Source organism: Podarcis cretensis, assembly GCF_951804945.1.
Source record: "Podarcis cretensis genome assembly, chromosome: 3".
In the NCBI taxonomy this organism is placed as follows: Eukaryota; Metazoa; Chordata; class Lepidosauria; order Squamata; family Lacertidae; genus Podarcis; species Podarcis cretensis.
In genome coordinates, this window is record NC_137172.1 from 31,090,555 (window position 1) to 31,107,109 (window position 16,555).

The following is a 16,555-nucleotide window of genomic DNA, read 5'->3' on the forward strand; positions in this document are numbered from 1 at the left end:
AGACATGCGATTGCCATCATTTGCAATATGCAAGTCCCACTTTTTTTATACCACTTTGTTCATACACATTTTTGGGGTGGTGTCTGGACCATGGGCACAATGGCCTCTGTTAGTGCACATTCTTCATTCAACAACATAACACAACCATTGTGGAATGCCAGGGGGAGGGGGGAGCTTTAGATCTGGGAAACTGCAATTATATAATAAAACAAAAAGTGCTGATTTTATATTAAAGCATAATGTCAAGGGAATGCACCTGTTCTGGGAGTATTTGTGTGTGTGCATCATAGGAGCCAACTCCTAGGGGTCGAATAAAATATGTGAGCCCCCACCCTCCAGTTGGTGGGCATTGTCATTCAAATAGTGTGCGTGTGCCAGGTCTTGTGATCAATTGTGTGGGGCGGGACTTGCCTTCTCCCTCCCCCCCCCCCCCCAATATGTTATTCAAGTTGGCATCCTGGGTACACATTCACATTGATCTTCTCTTGAAACACAGGGAACAGCAAGAAGGAAAAATTAAGTGCTGCCTTAAGGGCAGGGAAAATCATTATTAGATAAATTCTGGGTGGCAGATGTGGTTTATCCTACATGCCACAGGTGACCCTCCCCACACAAGCTTTTTCTCCCAATAGCCCTTCTGATCTGGTAGGGGGAAAACATTCATCTTTTTTTTTACACTCCAGCAAGTCATGTGTGCCTTTTATCCAAGGCTCACCTAAAGCCAGCTGAATTATGGAAACCACATAGAATCCAGAATTTTTGTTTCAAAACTGTTAAGTTTTTGTCATTCATGAGTTTTGCAAGGGCCAATTCACACATTAAGAGGCAGAAACCTGGGAATGCTGGGAAACCACATTTCCCCTGCAGCAAAACTCCAGTTCCTAATGTGTTGAGCATGTGCTTCTCCACATTTGCATATATCTTTAGCTGCATAAAAGGTGATGTGAAAGTGACCTTCAAAGTGACCTAAGCCAGGGGGATTGGTGGCCTGATCCAGCATGGCTTGTCTTACGGAACCAGACTGTTTTTCAGGTTGATTCTTGGAAAGGACACACGTTGATTTTCCACAGGCCTTCTGCGTTTATTTCAGCCTTCATAAAACCCTGCTTTGGGAGCAGGGAGAAAATCTATTTAAGACACCCAGATCTTTGCAGATCCAATTTAAACTGTCCCTAGGGCAAAGCTAAGCTCTGACTAGTTACTTAACAGAATATTTATCCTACTAAAAAGTCAAAGATAAAGAAATATATGTTCATCAAACATGCAGGCATAGCTCTAGGCTATAGTTACCCAAGTGAAAAGGGGTGGGGTGTAAGAGTTTAATTTAGATAGATAGATGATAGATAGATAGAATTGCCCATCGTATAGCCTTAAGTGGTATTTAAGAGACAGTCTGTAAAAGTATTGGTTAAAAAAGGACCAGTCACGGGTAGACATTTTTTGCCCTCCATTTCATTGTCCTCCCATATTTATGACACAGTGGTAAAAGGAAGATGCAAAAAGAGACCATGATTTCCAAAAAGACAACACTGGCTCTGCTTTCCGTTATTATGAACATCTGTCCTAAGCACAAGAAGGTATTAACGGTATGTTAAACAGGAAAAAATTCTGCGCCTCAAAACATTGAGCAAGCTTTTGAGTTCTCCAGAACTCTTCATCATTGTATTGTATGTCTATGCAAAGTCTTTACAGGGTGTGGGTGGGAGAGGAAAAACAAACAAAAAAAAAACTTTAAAAGCTTGCTCACTATTTTTGTGATGTTTTGGTTGGTCCAAATAAAAGGTATTGCTCAACTGTGGATTTCAGAACTCTGGCACTGAGTAAACATTTTTGTCATGTGGTGAGATCAGTGACTTCAAGAGAGAAAGGCTTGCAATCTCCTTTGGTTGTGGTTAAAAGCAGTTAAATTTTCAAATGGGAAAAATCCTGTAGTCGTATCTCTTACTGTAGTAGAATTTAGAATTAGTAATATCAGGTGGTACCTTTCTAGGAAGAAAGCCACAAAATGATTTTTCCCTGATTGCAAGGATAGGAAAGCTGACCAAGAGCCACAGCAGATCAGCCCAAAGGCATCCTCCTTCGTACAGTGACTAATCAGATGCCTCTAGGAAGCCCCAGGCACGACATGCATGGGGGCAACTGGCTTCTCTCATTGCTGATCATAACAAAAGGTTTTTAGAGGCCTAATGCCTCTGAAACCAAAGGTAGCATACAGTTAGGGATGTGGAAAGAAGTTGTTCAGTCTGCTTTTCACAGCAGACTGATGTGATCCAGTGCTCCCGAAAGTGCAGGCAGATCAGAATGTAATCCCCTGTCCATTATGTACTTTTCTAGATGTTGCAGTGTAGCTTGTGTGCATATTATGTGCACAAAAATATAACTTTTGCGTGAGAGATACAAGCAAATTGCATATGTTACAGATTGGAGAAGCATTAAAAAGTGTGCATTTTGCATACAAAATGCATAAAATTTAAATGTGGATTATATCTATCATCTATCAATCTATCTATCTATCTATCATCTCCATCACAGAACAAAATGAGTTTGTGTCTGAGCACCAGCAAGATTGAAATGAGAAAGAGTTAGGCTGTTCAATCCATCTCCTACGTATAGCTGCCATGACTAGCAGTCATTGATAGCCTTATCTTCCACGAATTGGTATATTCCTTCTTTTTAGAAATATTCACAGCAAAATCCCCTGGGGTGTTCATACAAACTGCTCGCTGTCTATACTGTACAGTGGTACCTCAGGTTACAGATGCTTCAGGTTACAGACACTTCAGGTTACAGACTCCGCTAACCCAGAAATAGTACCTCAGGTTAAGAACTTTGCTTCAGGATGAGGACAGAAATTGTGAGGTGCAGCGGCAGCGGGAGGCCCCATTAGCTAAAGTGGTACCTCAGGTTAAAAACAGTTTCAGGTTAAGAAAGGACCTCCGGAACAAATTAAGTTCTTAACCCGAGGTACCACTGTATGTCATAGGTGGAGGTGGAAGCAGGATCACACCCAATGTATAATTGAGGCTGCAGGGGTTTGCTGGGGGGCACTCGTTTCCATGCAATTTAATTCCAGGAAAAAGATCCATTTGCAGCCACCTTAACCAAGAAAATGATGGAAGTGAAGTGATGAAATTTTGGACGTTATACTGGCATACTGTTCTTTCCTGAAGAGAAGCACACGTGTGTGGAAAGGGCGTGGGAGGAGCAACATTGTCCAGTGACATTTGTTCTTGTGTCACGCCATGGCCACTGTTGGGAATGATGTTTAGTGTGACATGCTGGTATATCCATCAAAACACTGCTATTCCACAACAAGTACTGCAGTGTGCAAGGTGCAGATGTGCTAGCTTTATAATCAGGAAAACAAACACAATATTCCCCATGTCCGAAGTCAGCCAAAGTGTGAATGTGAGAAACAGGTATTTTGCAAACATCTGGCTCATACGAGAATGGGCACTGTCAGCAGCTGCCCATCTAGCACGCCCCCTCCAGAAAACACAGGTGTGCTCCTGAAATCTTCCAAGTTTAAACACACATGCACATTGCAGAATCAGAGTTGGAAGGGACTGCCAAGGGTCATCTATTCCAACCCCCTGCAATGGGGGAATCTCTTGCCCATTGTGGGGCTTGAACCCACAACCCTGAGATTACAAGTCTCATTCTCTACCAACTGAGCTATCCCAGCGGTCATTATGCTGCATAATGTACAAAGAGGCCCAAAAAATGATAATAAAACATGGGAAGTGACCAGATTTCTTTGGCAGCACTGCCATAGGCCGATGGAAAGTTCTGCAAGTGCCGAAATGCTCAGACAACAACACAACATGATAAAGCTGCTTCCCACCCCCTTGGGCAAAGATAATCAGTTCTACGCCTGTCAGCCCGGAACTAAATGCATTTGCGCCGCCAAAGCAGCCATGGCGGCCGTTTTGCTAGGATAGTTACCGATGAATTCAAAAGCCTCTTCGAAGTACTGCCTGAGATTCTGCTTGTTGCTGTCTGTGGCTGGCAGCCGCTTGTAGTTGAGCAAGCCTTTCTCATAATGGTAGAGAGGGAGGTGAGTGGTGACGTTGATGACGTAGCCGATGTTCAGCCGCTGCATCTTCTCCAAGTCCTGAGCGTCGTGCTCATTGCCAAGAAACAAGAAGGGCAAGATGGGCGTGAGCTCGGCGTTCTCAATGTCTGGGGTGGTCGGGATGGACTGAGGTAGCGTGCAGGTCACCGCGGCAGCAGCACCGCCCCCTCCTCCGCCTTCGGGGCACTCTTGGAGTTGGAGGGAGTTGTCACAGAGGTTTTCGTGGTTCTGTTTAAAACTGCTGAGTCCACCTGCAGCACAGAGGGATTTTAAAAAGGAGAAGGTCAGGAACCTGAGATATTAATTACTGGTAGTTAGTATCATCATCATCATTGATATTTATATCCCACCCATCTACACAAAGGAGCCCAGGCTGATAAGCACACAAATGATAAAATCTTGCAATTCCAATAGAATATATAATACAACAACAACAACAACAACAACAACAACAACAACAACTTATACCCCGCACATCTGGCTGGGTTTGCCCAGGCACTCTGGGCTGCTCGCAACATAATATTAAAAACACAATAAAACATCAAACATTAAAAACTTCCCTGAACAGGACTACCTTCAGATGTCTTCTAAAAGTCAGATAGTTGTTTATTTTCTTGACATTTGATGAGAGGGCGTTCTACAGGGCAGGCACCACTACCGAGAAGGCCCTCTGCCTGGTTCCCTGTAACCTCACTTCTCAGAGTGAGGGAACTGCCAGAAGGCCCTCGGAGCTGGACCTCAGTATCCCAGCTGAACAATGGGAGTAGAGACACTCCTTCGGGTATACAGGGCCAAAGCCATTTAGGGATTTAAAGGGCCAGAACCAACACTTTGAATTGTGCTTGGAAACGTACTGGGAGCCAATGTAGGAATTTCAGGACTGGTGTTATATGGTCTCAGCAGCCACTCCCAGTCATATAGATGCAGTCATCTACCGTATATGCAGAATGAGAAATATCTCTACTTGAAAGGCTTGTTGGAAGACGATGGTCTTCAGTAGATGGTCTTCAGTGATGGCACCTATGTGATATTTAACAGAGCGGAAATTCCAAAGGGTAGGGGAGGCAACTCAACACTAAAGTTCTGAGTGTAGAGCCTGGATAGCCCCGTTGGTTAGAACATGGTGCTGATGATACCAAGGATGCAGGTTCGATCCTGGTATGGGACAGTTGCATATTCCTGCATTGCAGGGGGTTAGACTATAGATGATCCTCAGTCCCTTCTATGATTTACCCATTAGATTTGGAGGTTTGCTTTCAATCAAACTCTAGGATCTCCTAAAGGCATCTGCAGAAGGCCCTCAACTTCCAAGTGTACTGATTGATTGGGTATGTAAGGGGTGAGATGAACTTTCTGGTATCCTGGTCCCCAAACTGTAGGGTGTTATACACTGGTAGCTAATTGGCACACAGAAAAAGTGGAATACTCCCAATACTTACCTGGGAATTGTAGTTTGTTAAGGATGCTGAGAGTTGTTAGGAGTCCTCTATTCCCAGAGGGGTTTAACAACCATTCCCTCTTTCTAGAGAATTCTAGTTCTGTCTCCTAACGACAATTAGAACCCTGGACAAACCACACTTCCCAGGATTATTTGGTGAAAGCCATGCTTGTTTAAAATGGCCTGCTTTAAATGTATAGTGCATACACGGCCTCGCCTACATCCAATGATTTCAATGGGTCTACTCTGAGTCTTACTAGCAGTTGATATCACCCAATATATTTTAAGCATGCCTATTTTGAATGCACTCCAGTGACTGCTAAACTATTTTTCAAAACATAGTTTTTCAAACTTTAAACACACACACACACACACAGTTGTGTTACACACGTATTTTATAATTTTTTCACTTCCCAGATAGCACTTTTTTCAGATGCAGGAAAGGGGTAAATAAATAACCCCCCCCTCCCTAAATCTCTCAAATCAAGGAGATGATCCATTTAGATTCCACAATAACATTTTTGTTTTGCCTGTGAAATGGTAACACTCCTTACGTAGTTCCATAATTGATTATTCTGCTTCATAAAAGATGATTTCTCAAAGAGAGGACACTTGAAGCGTGAGGGGGTTTCAACCAACGCACCCAAGACTGATACACTTTTTAAAAGAATATTGTCCTAACGTACTTTGGGATTTTCCAATCTGTTGTCTAACGCTGTTCCACAAAATCTGAAGAGAAAAACAGAAGCTTAAGAACTTTCTACACCTCGTTCTGAGATGACATCAGCTCAGGCTCCCCACCTGCCTGGTTTCCATGGCAATTACACAAAGACATACAATGACATCAGCTCGGCATGACATCAGCTCTTTGAGTGCAAACAATGCAAGAAGAGCTACTTTGTTTCAGGCCTTTTGGTACAACTGTGTTCTTGGGAGCCAGTGATGTAATGCTAACAGGTGGTTGGAGCAGCATTTGCCTAACAGAGAGGAGGAAAAATACAGCTATATCCCTTGTGTACACATGGGTGATTATAGGTTAAGCTTTCACTAACGGCATGAGAAATAAGGCACTAATGCAAGAGAAATGTAGCTTTATGCAAACTGACAAAGATAAGAGAAAATTGCAAGAACCAAAGACACCTTGTCTAAAAAGTGACGTAACTCTTGGAAAGAAGGTTGAAAAATAATAATAATTGCTTTTGGTAAAAGGCAAAGGTTCAAACTATGGCAGCTCAGAGTTGTTTTAGTAACAACTCTTTATATTCTGATCGTCTATAAGCCTATGTGCCAGAATAAAAACCTTTAGACATTCCAGCTAAGATCCCCCCAAACATAAGACACTTATATTTTATAACAACAACAACAACAACAACAATAATTTATTTGTACCCCACCCATCTAGCTGGGTTTCCCCAGCCACTCTGGGCAGCTTCCAACAAAGATTAAAAATACATTAAAATGTTGCACATTAAAAAATTCCCTGAACAGGGCTGCCTTCAGATGTCTTCTAAATGTCAGGTAGTTGTTTATCTCTTTGACATCTGATGGGAGGGCGTTTCACTTTAATAGAGATGCTTTTACACCATGTGAAATAATGAAACACCAACCGGTTATTTTAAGAGAGGAACACAAGGTAATAAGAACACAGGTAAAGAGGTGATGGACAGATTAGAGATCTGATTAACCTTTTGGCATTTTTGTTTGCTCGCTTATGAATCAGAAAAAGGCATTTCAGAAAGTTTGGCGTAAGTGAACTTGTTTTGCTTTGGGCTGCATCCAAGTCCTTTATGGTCGCTTTCCCCCAATTCAGAGCAAAGGTAGCTGGATAACTATTTTTATATATGTCTTCCCTTATTACACAAGAAAGGTTAGTAGCATCAATAGATCACAACTCTGGCTTTAACCACAGCTGCAAACATTTTTTCTACTAACTCTCAGTGTTTATTTAACCATATCCAATTGTTCTTTTTGGAGGAAAGTAGGGTTGTCACTCCCCACACTGGAAGCCAGTGCAGCCTGGTCCATTAATGCTAAAGGGGCACAGGCCCAGTAGCCTCAGTTTACCCTCAGTCCGTCTCAACCTACTTGCCTGCCTGCTTACTTACTTACTTACAAGCAGCCTGACAGCTTCCTCCTCTTTAGTTTCAGTGCTGAAACAAACTTTGTAAGAGCTCATTAGGGAAGAGGATGGGGGAGAAGATTAGAATTAGTTGGCTCTGCCTGTCATTGGCTCCGACTCCCTCTACCCTTGGTTTCTGCCCTACTAGTCCCAATGGGCACCAGCCAATCGGGACAGAAGTTCCATCTCTTTAACAGCTGCAGGATGGCAAATTTCAATCTGCACAGACTTTCTTATCTCTATACTGTACCTGATTCATTTTCCTTGCTATGCAGCTCCTAAAAAAAAACAGAGCCTCTGCCCAAAGAGAGAGAGCAACCTCTTCAGTACTTCCTAGAAATATAAGAGCATTTCCGACTTACAAAAATGTATTATTAGGGGAAATTTCTTGCAGAAAATTTGATGTTATTTTTCCTAACATTTGCATTTTTTGTCCACAATAAACACATTTCTTGCAAATCCAAAAGGAGTTTGATGGTTGCTGCAGGAGAGGGACTGCGAGGAACAACATGAGAGGGGTGTTTCTAGGACTAAGGTCAAACTGAAGCTCCCTTGTTCTTATTGCTTTAGGATGTTGCATGTTGTTTAAAGAATCTTCTTATATTTAAAGTATTGAAATATGGTTTTTGAGTAGGTTGTCATATTTATGTTTTGCTATGTTATTATGAATTATGAATTGTTATTGAATTATGGTGCTGGAGGAGACTCTTGAGAGTCCCATGGACTGCAAGAAGATCAAACCTATCCATTCTTAAGGAAATCAGCCCTGAGTGCTCACTGGAAGGACAGATCCTGAAGCTGAGACTCCAATACTTTGGCCACCTCATGAGAAGAGAAGACTCCCTGGAAAAGACCCTGATGTTGGGAAAGATGGAGGGCACAAGGAGAAGGGGACAACAGAGGATGAGATGGTTGGATAGTGTTCTCGAAGCTACCAGCATGAGTTTGACCAAACTGCGGGAGGCAGTGGAGGACAGAAGTGCCTGGCGTGCTCTGGTCCATGGGGTCACAAAGAGTCGGACATGACTAAACGACTAAACAACAACGTTATTATGAAATGGTTTTTGTAGTGTTTGAAATGCATCCCTGCTTCTTTGTTGTGAGCCACTTTTAGCATGTTGTTGTTTTCTTGTAGAAAATCTGCATACAAATAAAATGTATGAATAAATGAATAAAAGACAAGTATGTTTCACATTGTTTTGAGAAGTGCAAATTAGGTAGGTTCACCTTGAAATGCAAAGTGAAATCAAATTTCTCCTCTCCCTCTACTAAAATGGCAAGCAAGCAAGGGAAAGTAGCCACCTTAAAAGGGATACCAGTATAAGAGGTAGCCAATAGTCAAGCCTAAGCCTATACAAAAACACCTTTTCCTAATTCCAAAAAGCAAAGGGCCAGGAAAGTCACCAGCAACCATAATATGGGAGAGGGCAGGCGATTATGAACCATAGAAACTGATGAAGGGCAGCATATAAACATTTTAAATCAACAGTGCAGATTCCAAATTTCTATTTCAGGGAAGTGTACAACAGTAAATAGCAACAACATAAGCAGAAGTGAATAAAACAGAAACACAGAAGTACTATACACATTATTTTTAAAAAACCTGGGTAAATAAGAATACCTCAGCTACTGTCTAGCAGGCCTCCTTTCACCATACAGAGCAGGCCAGTCTTTAAAACCCCCTGGGGAAACCATACTGGTTGTTCAATGACCACCCCATTGTGACTTCCTACAAGGCAGAAGTGTGCCTCCTGCGGCCTAACCCTCTGTAGAGTCCTCCCTTGTGTAATTCATGAGTTAAGAGACTGTCGTGACCTTTAAACACTTCTGCTTTCCTGGACTCTTACTGTTTTTATTTTCGTTTCGTTTCGTTTGGTACACCACTCTGTTTGATTTGAGATACACAGCTGCATTTTATTTCCCTCTTGCTTTTAAGGAAATTTCATTGGCGTGTATTGTTTTTATGCAAGCCACTTTTTGCATAAATAAAAATGAAAATCAATAAAATAAATAGAAATAGACATATTTATTGTATTATTAAGGAGTATAACAATTGTATACCTACAGCAAAACGCTTGTGAACCAGGCATGTCTCTATAGGGAGGGCATCCTGCCTCGCTTATGGAGACATTCCTGGTTCACAAGCATTTTGTTACTTTAGATTTCCTGAATCCAGGGAGGGCTTCTTAAGGAGTGGTTTGACCACTGGCTTCCTTCAAGCAGGCAGGGACCATCCCCTCTCACAGGGAAGCATTAACCACCTCCCTGGTCCCAGCCGAGAGTGACAAGAGTCCAGATTGGCAGAAATGACCGGCAGAATCCGCGACCAAGAGAAAGAGACTGTGGAAGAAGATTGGAAGAAATTTAAGATGTATCTTAAGAACTATTATAAAATTGAGGAGTGCTAAAATGCTGAGGGAAAAGAAGACGTAGAATTGCAGCGGGAAATTGTGTTTAATTTTAGGGTGGAATTGAAAAAGAGAATGAATTTACATTTAATTGGTTAAGAAAGGTTGCTGAATAATGGTTTAAAATTAAGGATGCAAAAAGGGAAAGGTATGGGGAAGTCCGGGAAAAGAGGGTTATGGAAATAAGGTTAAGAAAAGATGATTTTTTGTGTTTGTTTTTATGTTGTTTTTGTTTATGTTAAAAAATTTGGAAATTAATAAAAATGTCATTATATATATAAAAAAAAGAGTCCAGAGCACAAGGGGTCATCCTGAGTGATCCAAGCACCTTGTCTACATGTGCAAGCCTTACTAACTGAAACTCATCCGACACAACAGGACTAGAGAGTGCTCTGGACACCCCTTGAAATTAATCTGCTGTAGTAGCAGAGTCAGGATCCTGGGGGATGCAAACCATTTTCAAAATGCTTTGCAAACAAGCAAAAGATAAAATCTACCCGGGAAGGACGAAAGTTTATTTTTTAAATTGTTTTTATTATAGGTTTTCTTGGGTTACGAGAAAATTACATACATTGTCTCTTTTCAGATGATAAAGTCCTTTATTCAGACCATTCCTATTCAATATGAGACTTTGATACTGTATACAGTACAGTCGTACCTCGGAAGTTGAATGCCTTGCAGCTCAGACATTTTGGCCCCTGAACGCTGCAAACCCGGAAGTGATTGTTCTGGTCTGCGAATGTTCTTTGGAACCTGAACATCTGGTGTGGTTTCCGCAGTTTCCAATTGGCTGCAGGAGCTTCCTGCAGCCAATCGGAAGCCGCACCTTGGTTTCCAAACATTTTGGAAGTCGAATGGACTTGTGGAACGGATTCTGTTCGACTTCCGAGGTATGACTGTATAAAATTGGGGTAAGAGACGTGGAGAGGAGGGTTGTAAACTTCCATTCTTTTACATACTGTACGTGTGAGGTTTTACAACGGTAAACAGGTTCAGACAGTCCATGCTTAAAGCATGGAGGGGGGAAATAGGAAAACTGGCTAAAGCAGATACATAAAGGCTTACATTTAGCATACATTTATTTATAAATGGAAAGATTAATGTTTTTGGAATCTGACTGTATCAGTAACAATATGTATTGAAGTCCCCGCCAAAACACGCACCTGGGAACTACTGGGTTCTCATCTGATTAAGTCAAACTCAGAGTTGTCCCATTGAAAAATCAACTCTTTCAGTTGATCTGCTCCAAGTATGACTTAAGACACAATCCATTGGTTGTAGCTGAGTTCAGAGTATGTTGTTGTTTCTAAACATATCTGTGTCATCATGTTGTTAGCCAGAGAGTAAACCAAAATTATATCCTGCTTGGAGATTATTGCAAGCAAGCTCACAGAGACCACCCAGTTATGTGAAGCTATCTTTTGGATGTATCTATGCAAAATCAGAAAAAGTTATCAGATCCTTTCCACTAGCAATGCCTCACAGCCCATCAACAACGATCATGGAATATATGCTGCAAAGTTCACTAACATCTAGCGACGGCATTAAAATATAAGTTCCGAGCCTGAAAAACAAGACTTGATATTCCAAAAAGTGTTGCCGTCCTTGCCTATGACAGTTGATGAACTTTATATTTAAAAAATGTATTTTCAGCATAGCCCATTCCTGAAGGCCTTGGGGCCTGTGCTGTGTAATGTTTTATAGCTCCATTGATTTATTTTAATTCACCCAAAAGCAAGTTAACCAACCACCAGAAAGCCCTTCTTCTCCCAAGGACTTTCTGCAACACACTCTGGTTTATACCAGTTCAGCTATGTCTTCATTAGAATGCACTGCTGAGGATAAAAGATCCTCACCAAAGCTAGTAAATGATCACAATGATCAGTAACAAGCTGGGTTGGGGGGTGGCATAAAGAAGGCTGAGTTTTTTGGGGTGCAACCGAGAATTCTCTCATGCTGCCTCCAACCTTTCTCTATGTCCTGTGTAAAGCAGATATGGCAAAGCTCTTAGAGATATTGGGCATTCTTTGTGTTTAGGTTGTAAACCGCACTGTGAATTTTGGATGAAGAGCAGTATAAAAATTTAACGAATGATAACAATAACCTCACAAATGCCAAACCTCAGCCTGCTTCTGAACCCAGCTCGGATTATCGCAAAACAGTACCATTTTAAAGCAAGAAAGAAAAAATTGCTGTGCGGAATTATGGTATACAGGTAACTTGCAAACTTACACTTATTTTACTTACATGATGGCAGCTCTGAGTGGGTGTGAGGAGAATACAGTGGTACCTCGGGTTACATACGCTTCAGGTTACATATGCTTCAGGTTGCAGACTCCGCTAACCCAGAAATATTACCTCAGGTTAAGAACTTTGCTTCAGGATGAGAACAGAAATCGTGCAGCGGCGGCGCAGCAGCAGGAGGCCCCATTAGCTAAAGTGGTGCTTCAGGTTAAGAACAGTTTCAGGTTAAGTACAGGCCTCCGGAACGAATTAAGTACTTAACCTGAGGTACCACTGTAAGTAAATAAATGGAGAGCAGAGAAAACCAACTCTTCATATATTTGCACACCCACCCACAACACACATACATGCACAAAACTGCAGTTGCAGGCTTTTCCAGCTTTGGGAAGGCAGCGTGAGGCTTGGCCTTTGGGAAGGAAGTACGAGGGCTCTGGCAGACCCCTAGTGCTGACTGGGCTTTGGGAAGGCAGTGGGAGGGCTCTGGAAACCTGTTACAGCCCTTGTGCCTGCTTTCAAAAGCCAGGCAAGCAGCCCTCCACCTTGCAGGGGGGCAGGATTCAGGGGTTCCTGGCTTTACATTATTTTTACTTATTCATATGATGGCCAGGAACATAACCGCCCCCCCCCCTATGTAAGATGTGAGTTATCAGCATTCTAAATATGTTCAGGAGGATTTTTTTTTTTTCATTTTTAAAAACTATGCTATTTTGTTCATACTCTCTACCTAAGGCAGCAGGCCATTTTGGAAGTTCTTAAGTTTCCCCAGCATCACCCTTTTTTTTAAAAAAAAAAAAAAGCTGCAGAAAACATGGAAACATTATCCTGACATTGGGTGGCGTTCATCCTCCCCACTCTCTGGAAATTCAGACCGGAGAGATCTTCTTGTGGCTCAAACAAAAAAGAGCTATCAATTTATATAACTCATATTAGTAGCCTCATAACGTCAGATCTATTCCCTCCAGCAGTGAAGCTGCTGAACCTGACAGTTCATTCACAAACGCTTTGCTTAGTTCACTCTCAGAAGAGCCTCTGTCTGGATGGTTGGTGTGGTAGAGTGGGTGGTGTTGGACTTAACACAGGCAGGAACTGGGTTTATATGCCCATTCAGCTGGTAAGCTCACAGGCAGACTGACCTAGAGTAATAGCACATTGCCAAAAAGACAGAGATTTGCACAAAAATTGCACATGCCAATTGATATTGTAAGTATAGATGCAAATTTAGAAATAGCTGCTGTATTCTGCTGACAGCACACAGAATGCTCTAGTGGGAATCCCAAAGCATGTCCACTCTCCACTAAGCAACAATAACAGCAACAACACCACTACCCTATAGCTTGGTGGAGTTTTGTAGGAGGAGGAGAATGAATGGCTATTAAACCAGTTTAACTCTTCAGTATAGATATACCTGCATGCATCAGTTTCAAAACTAAATGGACAACTTAACTTGGTGTGTGTTTGTGTGTGCGGATCCTGTCCTAGTGCATCTTTTTCTCCCATGTTTATTTTTAGAGTCACATCACTGCACAAGTTAAGACTTCAAGATAGAAGTTCAGCTGCTGTGCAATATTAGATGATTGACAGGAGATGGTACAGATTGCATTAGTTCAGACAGTCTGGGGATTTAAAAGCCTCCGAATGGCAAAGAGCTCTGCACACCAGAAGGTTATTTCTAAAACTGGTATCAAATAAGTAACATTGGGGCAGTAAATTTCAAAATGTAGGCATATAAATAAACACACACTGTTTTGAGTGCACACTTGTGAGGTCCTGCAAGTACAGCCTGTTTAAGAACTGTGACCTCATTTATTTATACTGCTGCAGAAAGCCTTGCCAGAGCAACAGCTGATGACAGCCTTATGTATTTTTCCACTAAGCCAACAATTAAATGGCTTCTGTGGTTTTAATGAGCAGAGGACATTATGTCAAAACTGATTCAAAGCATGAGATGGTTGAAGGATAAGGCAATGTCATTTAAAGTACAGAAAAACAAAACACACACAGCAGGAATATACTTTGAGCTTGGGACCTTTCCAGGATACTGATCTCTGTAAGAGTATGAAAAATTGCTTAAGCCAATGTGGAAACACTCGCTGGTCCTTGCTTAATGGGCTAAAATTTGAAGTGTCATCACCGAACAAAAATGTTAAGGTGGGGAGATATGAAAAAAATGTTCTGTAATCCACTCATGTGTGCTGACTCTGCTCAGGCAATCAGTCCTATTGCATTCAGTGGGGTTCATTCCTAAGTATGCACTGCTGGGATGGGGAACCTTTGATCCTCCAGATGCTGCTAGACTACAACTCCCATCATTCCTGGCCATTAGCCATACTGTCTGGGGCTTGTGGGTGTTGGGAGTCCAGCAACATACAGGTTCTTTGACTTTTAGTGTATAGGACTGCAGCCCTACTTGTTCATTTGAAAGTGCATTTCCAGGCATAGGCACTAGGTATACAAAATTGTACTCACCAGAGGTGGTGAGAGAAAAGCAAAATATAGATGTCATTAACTGGCAGGATGATGGGGAGGAGGGAAAGGATCCTGGCGAGGTGTGTAGCTAGGGTTGGGACATGCTGAAGCAAGGAAGGGTTGGGGAAGGAAGCACAAACTGGGTGACGGAGGGTGGCAAGGGGATGGAGGTCAAAGCACAGGAACCGGAGCAGGAGGACTCACCACCAGATCCAGAGAAGACCCTGTCTCCACAAACACAGCAGGCTCTAAGGCCTAGGGAGCAGCAGGAGGCTGAGGCCTACAGCCCAGCTTCCTAGCTGGCCAGGTAGGGGTTGCTAGCTCTGGGAGAAGGTGTGTAATTCCTCTGCTAAAGTAGGTTTGGAACAGGTTAGGGTCACCTGCCTCGTGATGCAACAATAAGCATGCAAAGTATGAAAGGGAAGCAGAGCTGAGGTGCTGTGTCTGCTCAACTTCCCCTGTTGGTGGACCTTGGCTTGGATTCTCCTGGACCTCTACATGACTGTGCTTCAGGTTTGACTCTGGACTGCATCCTGACTGCTGGACTTGGCTTACTTGGCCTGACCCTGGACAGTGTTTCCTGACTTTTGGTCTTTGGGCTTTGCTTGCTTGGATTGATGCTGGGACTCTGAACTTTGGACTTGACATACTGACTTGCTACCAGGTAGGCCAGAGGTTTAGGACAGCAGAAGTCAGTGGTGCTGTCAGGGCAGGCCTTGGGGACTGAAGCCTAGGGCCCTGCCCTGCAGAACGAGCCTTTTTTAAAAAAAGGAGAACCATGATAATTCTTGGATTACAGTTGCTGAAGTTCTACCTGTTGGTTCTTGGATAGAAGCCAAGCGGACTATTATGCTTACCTTCCACATAACCTTTACAGATGATGCACAATACAGGGCTATCAACCTGCAGGGCACAGGTTTCATTAGGCAGGTTGCCCCATGCGTCAATTATAATTATGCACAAGGCAAGATGAAACGCTCCAGCAGAACTCCAAAAGGAAGACACACTCCCTTCTTGCTCAAGGCAAACTCAATTCAAGTGAGTCTTCATTACAGCCTCCACCAAACTTTTAAAGTAATTTCACCCACCAGCGTTAATCCATCAGTATCACCCAGGGATGTCAAGGAGAGGTTTGCTCTAAGGAAATTCAGCCCTTGGGTTTTAACTAATGCAAACCACTCTGTTACTGTCTTATTGTCTCTGGCAATATCAGAAAATGGAAAAAGTACTACATATATCTTTAGGGTTACCACTAATCCGGATTCCTCATTGTTCTTCTAATCAAGCCATCAGACATTCTGGTCAAGGAGGTCAGGTCAGGGAGGTCAAACTATTCCATAAAGGGAGGGCATCCAGGTTTAGAATTTATGTTTGACTCACAGTGTTATTTTTTAACTAACGTTTGTACTTCCATTCTAGTTGTACAGTTTGCACTGAAGATTGGAACAAGCAATGGTTAGGTCAATGGAGGCTGAAGCAATGATAAAGGGTTGATTCTCAGCTTCTTGGCTGAACTTGTGGGAGGGGGAGAGAAATGGATCACCAATTATTATGTCCAGCATCACCCTACCTAGAATAAGCCTTTAGCCTTCCTATGATTCTTACAGCCAACAAGTCCAGAAATTTATTTTCCAGCTCACAGAACCCATCTTGCTACATCTTTTTTTTTCAGAATTCAAAGTTAAATTACCTTTTATCCTCCAAGTGAAAAAGGGGGAAGCTTGTTATCTTAGTTAACATCCTTCCACATACACACACTCTGAAAAACACACACAAGTTGTTCAGAAAGCAAAAGACATCCAGGC

At 42.3% G+C, this 16,555-nt stretch overlaps 1 protein-coding gene across 3 annotated transcripts in view; it reads right to left on the bottom strand.

Moving 5' to 3' along the window:
* The window catches only part of DUSP10 (dual specificity phosphatase 10), a 50,219-nt gene that overhangs the window by 3,982 nt on the left and 29,682 nt on the right, over positions 1–16,555 (bottom strand). For all 3 annotated transcript variants that reach the window (XM_079969282.1, XM_079969283.1, XM_079969284.1), the window contains exon 3: positions 3,946–4,326. In XM_079969282.1, coding sequence (XP_079825408.1) covers positions 3,946–4,326 — 381 coding nt within the window. The remainder of the gene's footprint in view (positions 1–3,945; positions 4,327–16,555) is intronic.